The sequence below is a fragment of the Arvicanthis niloticus genome, chromosome 17, assembly GCF_011762505.2.
Source record: "Arvicanthis niloticus isolate mArvNil1 chromosome 17, mArvNil1.pat.X, whole genome shotgun sequence".
Taxonomy (NCBI): Eukaryota; Metazoa; Chordata; class Mammalia; order Rodentia; family Muridae; genus Arvicanthis; species Arvicanthis niloticus.
The window spans coordinates 30,138,342-30,154,007 of NC_047674.1; the positions used below are offsets into that span (position 1 = coordinate 30,138,342).

The following is a 15,666-nucleotide window of genomic DNA, read 5'->3' on the forward strand; positions in this document are numbered from 1 at the left end:
ACAGTTTTTATACAGCCCTCTGAAAACTGAGATACTTAACTTTGGCATTTTATTGTTTAATGTACTTTTATAGCTCTAAATTCTTTTTTTTTTTTTTTTTTTTTTTTTTTGGTTTTTAGAGAAAGGGTTTCTCTGTGTAGCCTGGGCTTGTCCTGGAACGCACTCTGTAGACCAGGCTGGCCTTGAACTCAGAAATCCGCCTGCTTCTGACTCCCAAGTGCTGGGATTAAAGGTGCGTGCCGCCACCGCCCTGCTATAACTTTAAATTCTTTTCTAAGATCTGAACAATTTAAGAAAGCCCAGGCTCAAAACCTTAAGGGAAAGATGGTTTCTAACACAGGAGTAAATTAGTTAACTCTTTCATTACACTAGTATAATGGCAGGAGGATTGTTGCTGGAGCAGTTTGTGGGCAGGAAGATGCCTATATACCCGAGATTCTGCGTTAGTATTTGTTCTTGTGAAACAAAACTACTCAAGTTTCAGTAGAGATGAATTTCTCTTTATCTGTAGACATGAAAAATGTTAGTTGATATGAATGTGTAATATATTATTAATTCTACAGAAAATAATTGGGCCATATGTGAGTTCCCAGAGTCTGCCCTTGATCTTGAGGACCTGCAGTGTATAGTAGGAACCACTTGTCTGGACAGATAATTACTTAAAACCCCTGCTTTTCTTTGTAAAATTAAAATGCAAGTGATACCAAAGAAAGAAAACAACAACAAAGCAAACCTTGGGAAATAAAGAGAGTAAGGAAAGGTTAAAGTCGTCTATATAAAAGAGAAAAGGTTAGTGTAGAACTACTTCCAGCCAGAAATCTGTTCAGTGTAGCACGGAGGTTTCCTGTGTGACTGAACTCAGCAGGTGGCTGTTTATACCTGGTGTTTTGATTTCATCACATAGGACTCTGTGTTGTTAGAAGTTCTTACAAATGTGTAATAACCTGGGTGTGCTTTGTTCCTTTGGTGCAGGACCTTGCTGTGTGGCTTTGCACTTTTGTAGTGCCCTGCTTCTGTAGGATAGCAGTGTGCACCCTGCCCAAAGGTTTCAGGAGGAGGATTTTGTGTCGTCGTTGTTGTTGTTTTTGATGTATGTTTGCTTATTTAAAAACTTTTACTGTTGAATAACTGAAGCACATACACTAAACAGTCAATATTTGATATACTAAGGTTGGAAAACTTTGACCTTTCAAGCCATCACCACAATCAGGGTTCTAGCTTATTCTGCACTCTTATGTCTCCTCCTGTGATTTCACACACTGTTGATTCTCAGATGACCATTGGTTTTATTTCAGGCATGTAGGTATTTGAATTTTCTAAAAAGTTACACCATTAAAATTATATTGCATATGTTGCTTAATCAGGCTACTTTCCCTCAGTGTGTTTATTTTAAGATTTGTTCTCCATGCCGTACATACTTTATACTGTTTGACTGCTGACTTGTATGTCACTGTGTGGGTATGTACATTGACACTTGCATTGTTTCCAGTTTGGGTCTATAATGAATAAAGCCACTAAGTTCTTCCCTATGTAAGTCTTTGTGTGCACATATGTTTTATTTCTTGGATTTATATCTAAAAATAAATGGCCAAGTTATATGATATATTTTCCTTTCAGGGGAACCATTAAAGTCTTTCTCAGTGTGGCTGTTGACTGTGCATTTCTCCAGTAGTGTTGAGTTTTTCAATAGCTACATATTCTCGATGACATTTGGTATGCAGTTCATTTTTAACACCAGCTATTATTTTGTTGAATAGTTCTGTTTTTAATTTTTATAAAAATTTAGCTTTAATGTGGAATAATAAAAATTATATGTATTTTAAGACTATAGTATATTGTATATGTTTTGATACATATACATTGTGAAATGATACTTTGTGAACTTGCCTGCTGTGCTCACTGCTCCAGATCCTGTTTGTGCAGGTAAGTACTTAGTGCTGGCAACTAGGCAGTTCTTTTTCTTGCCCTTTGTCTCTTTCTTCTGCATTTGTGAGGGAGTGGTTTTCTTTATTGAGGCTTCAATCCCATTATCTTTTGTGTATTTCGTTTGGTTCATTGTGGTTATCATGAGGCTTACTACTATATTCTCTAGTTATGGCAGTCTTTTCAATGGCAAGTGTCATTCACATGGAAGGGCAGCTGTCTATTGAGACAAATACACTTCAGGTCAATATGCATATAAGTGACTTTGCTAGATCAGTGGGGTAGCTGTATCTTTCAGTGTTTGAAGCACTTTTAAAAAAATTTAAAATACTATACTCATAGATCAGTGCCTTGTTCAGCCATCTTCAGAGAAGCTTCTTCCTGCAGCAGATGGAAACAAACACAGAGACTCATAGCCAGACATTATGCAGAGAGTGAGAGACCTTGGAACACTGATCCCCAAATGGGCTGTCTCCATCAAATCCCTTCCCTCAGAGATCAGGGAACCTGGTGGAAGAAGAGGCAGAAAGATTGTAAGACTCAGAGGGGATGGAAGACACCAAGAAAACAAGGCCTTCTATGAGCAAATCTAAGCAAAGCTCATAGGAACTAGCCGAGACTGGAAGAGTAGGCACAGGGTCTGTATGGGTCTGCACCAGGCCTCTGTGTGTACCATTACAGCTTCCAGTTTAGTGTTTTTATGGGATTCATGAGTGTGTGAATGAGTGGGTCTCTGCTTCTTGTGCCTTCTTTTGGGCTTTTTTCCTTCTGTTGGTCTGTCTTATCCAACTTTGATTTGATAGTTTTTGTTTTATAATATTTTGTTATAATTCAATATCTTTAGAAGCATGTTCTTTTCTAATGAGAAACAGAAAGGGAGTCTGAATGGAGGGAAGGAAGGAAGGAACTGGGAGGAGTAGAGGGAGGAGTTTAAAAACAGGAAACAAAAAGAAACCAAAATAAATACATAAATAAAATAAGATAAAATAAAATAAAATAAAATGGTAGCTATCCTTATAGGAGTGAAATGGTATTGCAGTTTTGATCTGTGTTGTATAATATCTGCCTGGTTTTGCTAAGAGGCTTGTGAAGTTCCTATCTAGGTGTTTATGTTTTCCCCGGAAGTGCGGAGTCTCAGTCTGTGTTTCTGTGTAAGTGTCTTCTCTACACTCCTGCAGGAGACTGTTAGCTCTCTCAAGGGTTCATAGGCCTCAGCTGCTCTTCGCTCGCCCTCTTCTCCAGCAGTGTTTCTAAGTGTTGTGGCTCTGAGTCATGGCTGTGCGTTTACAGCTTGTTTCTTCCGCTTCGTCATGGCGGCTGCTGGTGCTGCCTCACTTTTACTCCTCGTTATTTCTGCTTTAACTCCAAATTTCTCCTGGACTCCTAGCAATAATTGTAATATATCTGCTGAATATTTTATCTGTGTGTTATTTTCCTGATTTCACTAACATGTCTATTTATGTTCTCTTATAGCTTAACTGCCTGAATCATTTATTTTGAATTTTTGCCCATGGACCTTCTAGATTTATATTTTTTGGGAGATTGTGTCATTTTTTTGTTTTTTGTTTTTCCCCTTCATGGTTCTTGGTTTGTGTTGATGTATGCACATTTATTGCCAAGTTTCAGTACGGATGCATCTTCACACAGCAGTGAGTACAAAATCTAGTTCATACAGTGGTGAAGGCACAGTGGCCAGTCTTCACCAGTGAGTCAGTTGGTGTCAGTACAGGCTGTGGGCATGTGTCCTCAGCAGCCATGACTGTGGACGTCTGAGTGATGCTGATGCTATCACAGATCTTCCACTTGTTTTCTCTTTTCTCTAAGGAGAAACTATGAATGAGGACATCTGTCTTGACACCTGTGTGGTACATGTGGGCATGCCTGCCCCAGAGCCCAGGTCCAGCTTCGTTGTTCTTGGCTGCTTTTTCTCCAAGGATGGATGCATGGATATGTTTGCTCCAGAAATGGTAGTGATCTTTGAAGGGTGACTGGGGAGCTTGGTGTGGAAGTGAGATGTGTGCAGTGATGGTGGCTCTAGAGCTAAGGGACCAGCTAGCTCACTCTGCTTCCATATAAGATATCTGGTCCTGGGTATTTGTGGAGCACTGGCAGAGTTATAGTGTGCAGTGCACATGCACCATAAATGCACATATGTGTATGCTGAACATGCACAGCATATGGGACAGGCTCAAGGCAGTGCTAGCCTGTGGAAGTACTGCTTCTGGTATCTGAGCTGCGAGCAAGCCCAGGTCGCTTATTACTCTGTGGTTTGAAGCACATGTGGATATTGGTGGAGTGGTCACAGCCCGAGGGCAGCAGACAATGTGACTCCTTTTTGAGAGGAAGGCCATAACAGCTTCTCCCCATTTAGCAGACCTGACTTGTGGTGGGGACTGATGGTGGTTATCTTCATGGTGAAAGCTGCCAATGTCTCATGCAGAATAGGCCACTGGTGACCAAGGGACCAGCCTGTACATGGCTGATACTTGTTCTTAGTGCCTCCAGATGTCCCAGGGCTCTGTGTGTGTGTGTGTGTGTGTGTGTGTGTGTTAGAAAGATGAAAGCTGGACTGTTTTCTGCCATACTGTGTTTGTTACTGTTTTTTGTTTGTTTGCTTGTTTTGTTTTGTTTTGTCCTGTTTCAGCTTTCTGATTTCTGGGATCACAGACCTCAGCCATCACCCTGACCTGCCATGTTGTTAAAGTAATTTTTGTTTCTGTTTTTGAGAATAAAACTCTATACTGGTTACCTTAGCTTGCTTTGTATTGTTCTAATAAAAAACATGACCAAAAGCAACTTGGAGAAGAAAGATTTTATTTGGATCACAGTCCATTGATGGAAGTTGAGGCAGGAGCTGAAGCAGAGCCCATTGGGAAATGCTGTTTACTAGTCTGCCCCTGTGACTCATTCAGTTTTCTATCTTATACACACCATAGCCACTTGCCTAGGACTGTACCACCTACAGTGGCCTGGGCCTTCCCATATCAGTTACTCAAGAAAATGGCATGTGATTGTCTGCAGGCCACTCTAATGGAAGCATTTTTACAGTTAAGATCCTCTCTCCCAAGATATGCTGAGGTTTGTGTTTGTGTAACCCTGATTTTCAGAGGGCCTGTCTTACTTCCACTCCAACAGTGTGCAGGGTGTTCAATTTGTACACATTCGTGTTAACATTTGATATTTCCTGTTGTTTTTGGTGGTCCTTCTAAAAGGTGTGAGGCTTCCCATAGGGGGTTGGACTTATATTTTCATAATGAGTCATGATACTGAGCATCATTTCCTGTGCCTCTTGGTTATTTGTATGTCTTCTTTGGAGAATTATCTTACTTACATCCATTGCCTTTTTCCCCATTATTGATATTTATTTATTTATTGTGCATAATATTAGGTTTCATATTTTTATGAACACACACACACACAGGTCTTAGTTAGGCTTTGTATTCCTTAACAAAACATCATGACCAAGAAGCAAGTTGGGGAGGAAAGGGTTTATTCAGCTTACACTTCCACATTGCTGTTCATCACCAAAGGAAGTCAGGGCAGGAACTCACATAGGGTAGGAACCTGGAGGCAGGAGCTGACTCAGAAGCCATGAAGGAATGATACTTACTGGATTGCTTTCCTTGGCTTGCTCAGCCTGCATTCTTATAGAACCCAGGACCTCTAGCCCGAGGATGGCACCTCAATGTGCCACAATGGGCTGGGCCCTTCCCCCTTGATCACTGATTGAGAAAATGCCTTACAGCTGGATCTCATGGAAGCATTTCCTCAAGGGAGACTCCTTTCTCTGTGATAACTCCAGCTTGTGTCAAGTTGACACACAAAACCAGCCAGTACATATATGGTCAGAGTATATGATATATATGTTCTTTTTCTCTCACACAGCCCTGCTTTTCCCTTCTTTCTTCATTAGTTACATTGTCCCTCTAGACACTTTGCTTCTACTTTCTTGTCATAATTCATACATGAATTTATGTGTCTGTATAAAAGTTAGGGTCTAGAGACAAGAAAGCAATATATTTGTCTTCTAAGTCTAACAGTTCATTTAATGTAATGACCCTTATTTAATTTTATTTTCCTACAGACAACATAGTTTCATTCTTCCTTATGACTGCATAAAATTCCATTGTGTATGTATACCATATTTTCTTTATCCATTCCTCTGTTGATGGGCACTTAGTTGGTTCCATCCTTTCCCCATAACTGCTGTGAAGAGAGCTGCAGTAAACATCAACAGCAAGAGTCTTCGCTGTGGTAAATCCTCAAGAATTGTATAACTGGGCACTTCGGTAGATTTATTTTAAGGTTCCTTCTAGGAATTGACATGCTGATTTCCATGATGGCTGAAAACTTCCTTTTGAGTTACAATGTTAATCCTTAATGTATCACATATTTTAAAATACAACACACTCAATATGCTTGCATAATGTTTTTATTCTCTACTATATGTTTATGACTAATAGCAAGAAAGTTACATTTTTGGCAGAACTCCCTCTCTCTTCCTCCCTCTCTCTGCCATCCCCCTCCTGCCTGAGCCAGGGTTTCTCTGTGTATCCCTGACTGTCCTGGAACTTGCACTATAGACAAGGCTAGCCTTGAACTCACGTAGATCTGCATGCCTCTGCCTTTTTACTGCTGGGATTAAAGGCATGCAACTACCATCACCTGGCCTGGTGAAACTTAAAGACTATGGAAATTTTTTATTGATTATTAAAATTTCTCTGCATAGACTTCTTATACAATAATTTTATGGTCCTTTGGAACAGGAAACTAAAAGTGGCTACATGTGACTGGGATAATATGATTTTCAAAAACATGTCTTATTTTTGCAACACAATGCTGTTTAGAGTCATTTGTGCCATTGCTTATGGAATCGATTTAATATTTTTTAAATTGCTAAGTACTGCCCTGTGGAATTGATAACACTACATGTGTTCATTCAGCTGGTGAATGTTTGGGTTAATTACTTTGTTTTTTACTCTAAAGAATAAGGCAGGTATCTATTTTTTATCTCTTTTTTTAAACTTATTTTTGTTTTGTGTATATGGGCATATTGCCTGCATTATGTCTGTGCATCATGTGTGTTCAGTGACTATGGAGGCCTGAGAAGGGCATCAGATCCTCTGGAACTGGAGCTAGAGACAGGTACTAGCAGCCATATGAGCGCTGAACGAGTAGAACCTGGCTTCTCTGTGTGAGCACCAAGTGCTCTTAACCTCTGAGCTGTCTCTAGCACCTATACATGTTGTTGGTTTATAGCTATATTTTTTTTCTTTTGGGAAGGGTCAGTAGTGGCATTTTTGGGTTATATGATAAGTATGTCTTTAACTTGACAATAGTTTTCTGCAGTTTATTATTATTAATTATTAGTTTATTTAATAATATAACTAATAATTTAGGATGCCTGTCTTAGGGCTTTCAGAGAAAATTAAGCCCTACACCACTAAAGTAAGTATTACAGATAGGAAGCTACCATTCAGTGATTCTAGATTCCTATAAATCTAGTTTGTACTGTTGAGAAATTGAGATGTATTACTATTGTAATTTTGTCTAATTCTTAATTTTCTTCTAGAACCCCACTTCAAAGAAGTTGTATGAGTGGGTTTTGTTGTTGTTGTTACTGTTCTGCGTTCTAGTGAATATTATTGTCCGTGTCTGACTTCCTAATGATGTTTAGTACATTTTTGTGCCATATCTATAGCTTCTTTGTGTATTGTCTGCTCACATCCTTTGTAGATATTTTATTTGATTATTTATTTTTATTTTAACTTTTTATTTTAATCAATCAATTAATTATTTTTTTCAGTTACTTTTATTGGATATTTTATTTACATTTCAGATGCTATCCCCTTTCCCCACCCCCACCCCCACCTAAGAACCCCCTTTCTCATCCCCCCCTTCTATAAGGATGTTCCCCCACCCACTCCCACCTCGCCATCCTCAAATTCCCCCACTCTGGGGCCTTCACAGGACCAAGGATCTCCTCTCCCACCTTTGCCCGACAAGGCCATCCTCTCCTACATATACAGCTGGAGCCATGGGTTCCTTCCTATATGCTCCCAGGCTGGTGGTTTAGACCCTGGGAGCTCTGGTTGGTTGGTATTGTTGCTCTCCCCATTGGGTTGCAAACCCTTTCAGCTCCTTCAGTCTTCTATCTCACTCCTCCATTGGGAACCCCATGATCAGTTCAATGGTTAGCTGTGAGCATCTGCCTCTGTATATGTCAGGCTCTGGCAGACCTCTAAGGAGACAGCTATATCAGGCTCCTGTCAGCATGCACTTCCTGGCATCCACATCAGCATCTGCCTTTAGTGACTGCACATGGGATGGATAGGACTCAATGAAGTTCTCTTAGAATTGGGTAAAGTATGTTTGCATTCAAGCAGAAATGGAAAATACTTCTGAACTAAATGCTAAATGGTTTTTGAAAAGAGGACTGTATAAAGAAATCAAAGAAAACCCATGTAGTAGAAAGTTCAGTTTTGGAGTTGCCAGGAAATATCTGCACAAAAATGCTTTTCTTCTGGTTGTTTTCCCTCAGTCTCACAAAATATTAAATTGATATTTATACATGTTCACTAGCACACCTGTACTAACTAGTTTAATTAACTAATCTTTAAGACAGGGTCTCACTGTATGACCCTGGCTGGTCTAGGACTCATAGAAATCTTCCTGCCATGCCTCCCAAGTCTGAAGGCAGATTTTAACTACTCTGTTTATTTTTTTTAAGATTTATTTTCTTTTAATTATCCTTGAGCCTTTAATCCCATTTCTTGGGAGGCAGAAGCAGGCAGACCTCTGGGGTCAAGGCCAACCTGGCCTATACAAGTGAATTGCAAGACAGCTAGGGCTACACAGAGAAACCCTGTATCAACCTCCCCCCAAATCATGTTTATATGTGTCTGTGTGTCTGAATATGGATATATGCACAGATTGTAGGTGCCTTTGAGGCCAGAGATGTCGAATATCCATAGAGCCAGAGTTACAGGTAGTTGTAGGCACACCAGGTGTGTGCTGGGAACCACATAGGTCCAAGAGCAGTGCAAGCTTTTGACTGTTGAACCAGCCCCACTAATTGGTCTAACAACAGTAGGATTTTTCAGTGTTTGAGAGATACTTTTTTTTTTTTTAAAGAAAGCATCTTAATCAAGGCCAGTTGACAATAGAATAAAATTAACAGCTTACTTTTCTTTCATTGTGTTTAAAAGCCCATCCCTGGAATGTAGCCAGTTTGATCATAGTATGTGGTTACTGTACAGGTAGACCAGTCTTTGTTCTCAGATTAAACCCAAAATTAAGCACTCAGCTAGAGATATAAGGCTGTGGAAGCCAAACACAGTGCTGGAGCTTCACAGTTCTCAGGCCCACAGCAGTGACAGAAGGCTCTAGAGCTGTGGCTTTCAACCTTCCTACCTCAGCCTGCTGTGACTGTTTAATACAGTTCCTCATGATGTGGTGACACCAACCACAAAATTATTTTATTGCTACTTCATAACAGTAATCTTGCTACTGTTATGAACTGTAATGATAATATCTGATATGTTGGTACTTAAAGGGGTCTTGACCTATAGGTTGAGAACCATGTCTCTAGAGGTTAACCTACTTTCTGACCTCAGGCTGAGGCTATAGGACTCCATGGTTACCCTCAGATGATAGGCTCATCTCCTAGTCAGAGTTAAAGCTACTACCACGTTACAACTCACTGCCCCCACTGACCTTCCTGCTGTCTGAAATACTCAATGGTCAACATCCCAGCTCCTCCCTCTCCATGACTACCCCCTATAGGGCCCTTTCCCTCTTCCCCTTGCCATGACTCCCTCCTAGGCTTATCTTTCACCATGAGGCAGTGGCACATTGTCCCCAGGTTCCTTACTTTGTGATTGTTCCATTTTGTAAGCCCTTAAAAGTAGGGAGGTTTGGTGATCCACCTTGGTCTATTAGGCTTGTGCAGCAAGTGCTTTTATCTGCCGAACCATCTTACCATCTTTGTATGTACATTTTTCTCATTGTTTCCACATCCTGGTAGCAGCTATACATAAACCAAGTGTGTGCGTATTTCTGAGACTCTTCAGTTCTTTTGAAAGGATCTTAGAAGTCTTCTGTCCAGGTTGCACATAGATGGGGGGTTTTGAACACTATATTTGATATTGATGATATGCTTGGTGTGTGTGTGTACATGTGCCACAGTATATGCTGAGAAGTCAAACACAGGTCATGAGCACTAAGTGCCTTTACCTACTGAGTACCTTGCCAGCTCAGTAGTTTTAGTACACAAACATGAGCATGTGAGAAACAGCACGTTAGGTAGCTTAGCCAAATATATTGGGGGATTTCCTCTGGTGTGTTTTTTGACACTTGAATCACAAGATTCTGGAATAGTTAGATTATCTTATCTTATTTTAGAGCATCTTGTGACTCTCAGGGTGACTTTGTCCTTACTTTGAGTGGAGGATGATCTTGAGCTCCTGATCTTCCTGCTTTTGGAAACTCCCAAGGCATGAACATATAGGAGCTTATTATTATCGTATCTCTGAATGTCTACTTGAAGATTTGGTTTAGTTAGTTGTGATCTATTAATTTGACTATTTTGATGACTATATATAGTTTTCCATTTTTTCTTCTTCTTCTTATATGGTCATAAGTGTTTTATAAAGATCTTTTAAAAAAGAAGTACAGCTTTAATAATGCAAGAATAGCTAAGTGTATAACAATGTTTTACATATGCTGACGTGTGGGAAATAACTACACTTTTTGCTTTTTATAACATTTTGTCAGATTTGCACCTGTGAAAAAGTAAATAAAACTTTTCATAACTTTTAGATGTATTTGCTTTATTTTTTGTTCATGTGTTTTGCCTGTATGTATGTATGTACACCATATGTACATCTGGCACCTGTAAACCTCAGAAGTTAATCAGGTCTCTGAATGTAACTCCCTGGAACTGGAATTGTTGTGCCTATTTTCATTAATTTTGACTTTGAGTGCTTCACTTGACATTTAAGAATTCCACTTTGAAGTATATGAGTGTATTATATTTTACTGTTTGTATAGTGTTTTTAATGAAATATGCTTCCCCGTAAAGTTCTTTTTTTACTTGAAATTTTTATAGATATATATAATACTTATTACTGCTAACTCTTCTGCTCCCTCCCTCCAAATATATATATATATTTTTTTTTTCCCAAAAACTATATATCTAGTACACCCAGTCGGCGCTGCCAGTGTGCACATGGTGCTGTCTACTGGTGGCATGGACAAGCTGCCAATAACCACCCTTTGAGAAAAAGTGACTCTCCCTCTGGTAGCAGCAATCAACTGCCAATAGATCCTTGGCTAGGAGTTTTGCCTTGGGAGTCACTCCCACCACCATGTTAGAATTTTTAACTACTTTGATCTTAGGCAGGTAAGCATAGTTGTGAGTTCATATGTCCAACACTCACACTATGTCCTGAAGACAGCAGTGTGTATCACTCCTCTGTACCCTCTGGCTCTTACATCTCCCTGCCTTCTCTTTCATGACATTCCCTAAGCATTCCAAGTCATGGAACTCTCTGAGCAGGTAGAGTCTGCATTAACAACTACCTACTGCAGCAAGAAGCTTCTTTGCCAAAGGTTAAGAACAGTTCAAATCTATGGATTAAACAAAAAAAAATTTAGAAGACAATTTGACAACATGACCATCTAGAGAAACAACACTAAGCCTAACATTGAGAGTTTCATTTAAAAATCCATGTCTTCTGGAGCATGTCTGTTCACACAAGACACCTCTGTTCAAACATCTTTTTTCTTTCTTGTGATACTCTTTTATTTTTATAACTATTTTATCTGCATGTATGCCTATGTACCACATGTGTGTCTGATGCCCATGGAAGTCAAAAGAGGACATCAGCTCTCTTGAACTGGAATTAGGATGGATGTGGACCACTTCTGGGTGTTGGGAACTGAACTTGACTCCTGTGCAAGAGCAACAAGTGTTTCTACCTTTACACATGTTATTATATTCTTAATTAGCTCACTTTCAAGTGGGGTTCCATAATATTTGCTTATCCTTATTTTTGGTCAATCTATACCTACCCTCCTTTCATTCATTCCTTTGAAGTTCTTTACTTTTATCCACTTAAATTTGCCACAGTAGATTCAGGTTAGTGCTTCCATATTCTAAGATTTCATCTTTTATTAACCACCATTCCTTTGAACATTGCCTTGATTCTCTTTCTTTGATTTTGATTTGGTAGATAACAGACCTTCAGATTTCCATTTTTATCTCTTTTTCTATCTGTTTTTTTACCTTGTTACCTGTGATCTTAATAAAGGTGATTTCCTTTGATTTGTTTGCTCCATTTTTCTAGTTGTCTCTTTAGCTTTATCTGTTAACTTGTCCATTGAGCTTTGTTGTTTTTTTATGTTTTAATGGTATTAAACTATTAGTTTAATTGTGTGATCATATTTTAAAATGTTGTGGCATTTGCATTCTATATTATAACTTATTTAAACACATCTGTTTTAAAGTTTCTGTACATTAGTACTGTACTCTGGAATTCGGCGGTATCTAATTTAGGTTTAACTTCTTATTAAATGTGTATTATTTCCTAATACAATTTGTGATTTGAGATAGGGGATCTTTTTCAGTAGGACTGTTTCTGAGTATTAGCTTTCACCTGGACTGAGAGTGTTGTCTCCAGATAAGTTTTGCCAGTGCCACAGTTTTATGTGTCCAATTTGAAGCCAACTTTGACTTTCTTTAAAAGTAAGAATTCCTCAAGGAAGAGTTCCCTGAGGCTTTTAACCGCCACCAGATTCTGTTCTGCTAGTGGCATAGCTCAGTGGCCTTATGTGGGCTATTTTAGTCTATTCTTTGTAATAAAGATACCTGTAGCATCCTTTTCTTTTGTAGGCCACTGAGTCAGACAAATCCAACTATGACTTGTATAAGTGTCATGGCTTGATTATGCACAAATAGTTATCCCATACATATTACTGTATATTTTGTCATATATGTAAATTGTCAGACAGTGATGGCACATGCCTTTAATTCCAGCACTTAGGAGGCAGAGGCAGTTGAATCTCTGAATTCATGGCAAGCCTAGTCTACAGACCAAGTTCCTGGACAACCCAGAGTACGTGAAGAAATCCTGTTGTGTAAAACCGAAACAAACAAACTAATTAATAAAAATAAAGTGGCTTCACATTATTTTTAAAATGCCTGAGTGTGATTTTGGTGAATGACTAACTTCTATATTTCAAGAAAAGGAGTTCACTTTACTTCCACACTTGGGGACTGTGGACTTCATGAGGGTATGGACATTGCCAACTTAGATCACTGCTGCTTCCTCAACTTCTAGTGCCTGTGTTCTTATACATGCCAAACAGTGTGTGTGGAGTAAATAACATGCTGTTCATGGGAGATTTAGTTGTAAATGTGAAAACCCAGAATAAACCTAGAAGTCTGATAACAAGGAATTTGCTTAAAACGTATATGATTATCACTCAAGTGATACTTTTCAGCTAGAAAATCACAATCTGGAGAGCTGCATTGTAAGATTTAAAGATACTAAATATTAAGTATAGGTAAGATGTGTTTCAATTTATCTTTATAGTATGATAACTCTAAAATGTGCATAGCAAAGCACAACAAAGCAAAACTATTAAGAGTATATGTGGCGTGCGCGTGCGTGCGTGTGCGTGTGCGTGTGCGTGTGAGTGTGTGTGTGGTGTGTAAAGGCCATAAGTCACCATTGGGAGCCCTCCTCGGTTGCTCTCCATCTACTTTTGAGTTCCAGTCTTTCTCCTTGTGAATCTTGACCTCACTGATCGGGTAGGCTGTCTGACCAGTGATCTCCAGGAATCTGTCTTTCCCTGCCCTCTCCCAGCCTCAGTGCTTCTCAGCCAGCCTGTTATTTGGGTACTGGGGATCTGAGTCCAGTCCTCATGTCTGCACAGTGGGGCTTTTACTGCCTGAGTGATCTTTCTAGCCCAGCTTCTTATTTTGCAAATTTCCTATGGTATGGCTTTATAAGAACGACAGTATTAAGAGGGACAAAACATGAGTGTCCTTAAGAGCTTTTGGATTTAAATATACTAAACATTGACAAAACAGAAAAATTCCAGAATTAGTTTTTATTATTAAAATATTTTCAGACTTTTATATGAAAACACAGAAAAAGATCTTTCTGATACTCAGCGACATCTTGCTAAGAAAAAATATGAGCTACAGCTTACTCAGGAGAAAATTATGTGCTTGGATGAAAAAATTGGTAAGTTTTTTCTGTTATTGCCTTTTCTTAAGTTTGGTAGAAATATACATTTTTCTATATTACAATTAAAGTATATATATATAAAGTATAAAGTACATATACGAAGTACACACACACACACACACACTTAGGGAGAGGCCCTTAGCCCTAAGTTTATGAATAAGATTAATGGAAAATGCATTTTTATTTGACTGTAACATTTTAAAGCTTAGATTTAGGACCAACAATTCTTAGTTATGACTTGAATTTCATCAGTCAAGAGACAGTTAAAGCCACACCCCTTTTTTTGTGTGATAATTAATTGTGATCTGATTGTATTTGTATGATGTTGCAGCTTACTCAGAGCTATTGAAAGGCATTGTACTGTATGTGTATTTTCACTTTGGGTAGAAAATGTTCACATACTTAGTTATATATACAATAGTGTTTGAGTTTACAAAAAATAACTTCGATAAAAATTCCCATTATATTGATGGGAACATCTTATTGCTATTACAATCAGCAGATAAGTTTTTGTCTGGATTATGGAAGACTAAAGAAGAGAAAATTAGGGTTGGGTGGTGTAGCTCATACCTTCAATCCCAGTGCTTGGTAGGCAGAGGCAGGCAGATCTCTGTGAGTTTGAGACCAGCCTGGTCTACAGAGTCAGTTCTGGTCTGCAGAGGCAAGGCTATACAGAGAAACCCTGTCTTGGCAACCAAAAGGGAAATTATTTTTAGTATTTGGAATTCTCAGGAAAAATCATCTTTACCAGAGAAAAGCACATCAATTGATTATCCAATACCAAATGGTCAGCCCTGAAAACATACATACAAATAACATTATATCGTCTGAGCAGGTTGGATTTAAATATTTACACACATACAGATATGTAACAACAGTTAACAAAAGGAGGCCATAAATTTGAAACAGAACAGGGAACTATGTGGGAGGTTGAAGCAAAGAAAGGAAAGGGGGGGTGTGGATGATGTAATTTTATTATAATCTCAAAAATAATTTCTTAAACTCCTTCCTGTTGTTTAGTAAATGTTAGCATGAGTAGCTAGGTAGGTGGATTTGCTGCTGATTGGGACATGAAATTCTCAAAGAGAAATAGGAAAGATAATGTAATAAGATACCCTAAATAAATGGGTATTTTAAAACCATGAAGTCACATAGGGGGAGGGGAAAAAGCAGAGAATAAGGACAAGAGAATCCAAAACAGGATAAGAAGAAGCCAAAGAAGCAAGAAAAAAAAAAAATCCAGAAGTGGATCTGTTTCGAAGGCAGGAAAGAAAGTGTTTTAAAGCAGAGGGTGTGATCTCTTGTCAGAGACTTTTGAAGAATGGACTAACATGGAAGCTAAAAATGTCAGTCAGCTTTAGCTCCCTAGCTGCTTTGGTAACAGTGATGAGAAAAGCGTGGCGTGTTATTTGTGGAGGAAGCAGTGATTCAGGAATGAATGAGAACTCAAATATGAAGTGGGAAAGAACAGGAAAGTCTGAAGACT

General features: G+C 38.8%; 1 protein-coding gene across 11 annotated transcripts in view; it reads left to right on the top strand.

Annotated features, from left to right (window-relative positions):
- The window catches only part of Tsga10 (testis specific 10), a 95,086-nt gene that overhangs the window by 34,040 nt on the left and 45,380 nt on the right, over positions 1 to 15,666 (top strand). For all 11 annotated transcript variants that reach the window (XR_013104649.1, XM_076915031.1, XM_076915033.1 and 8 more), the window contains one exon: positions 14,062 to 14,177. Coding sequence is in view for 10 of the 11 variants with exons in the window: in XM_076915031.1 (XP_076771146.1) it covers positions 14,062 to 14,177 (116 nt within the window). In the remaining variant the exon portion in view is untranslated. The remainder of the gene's footprint in view (positions 1 to 14,061; positions 14,178 to 15,666) is intronic.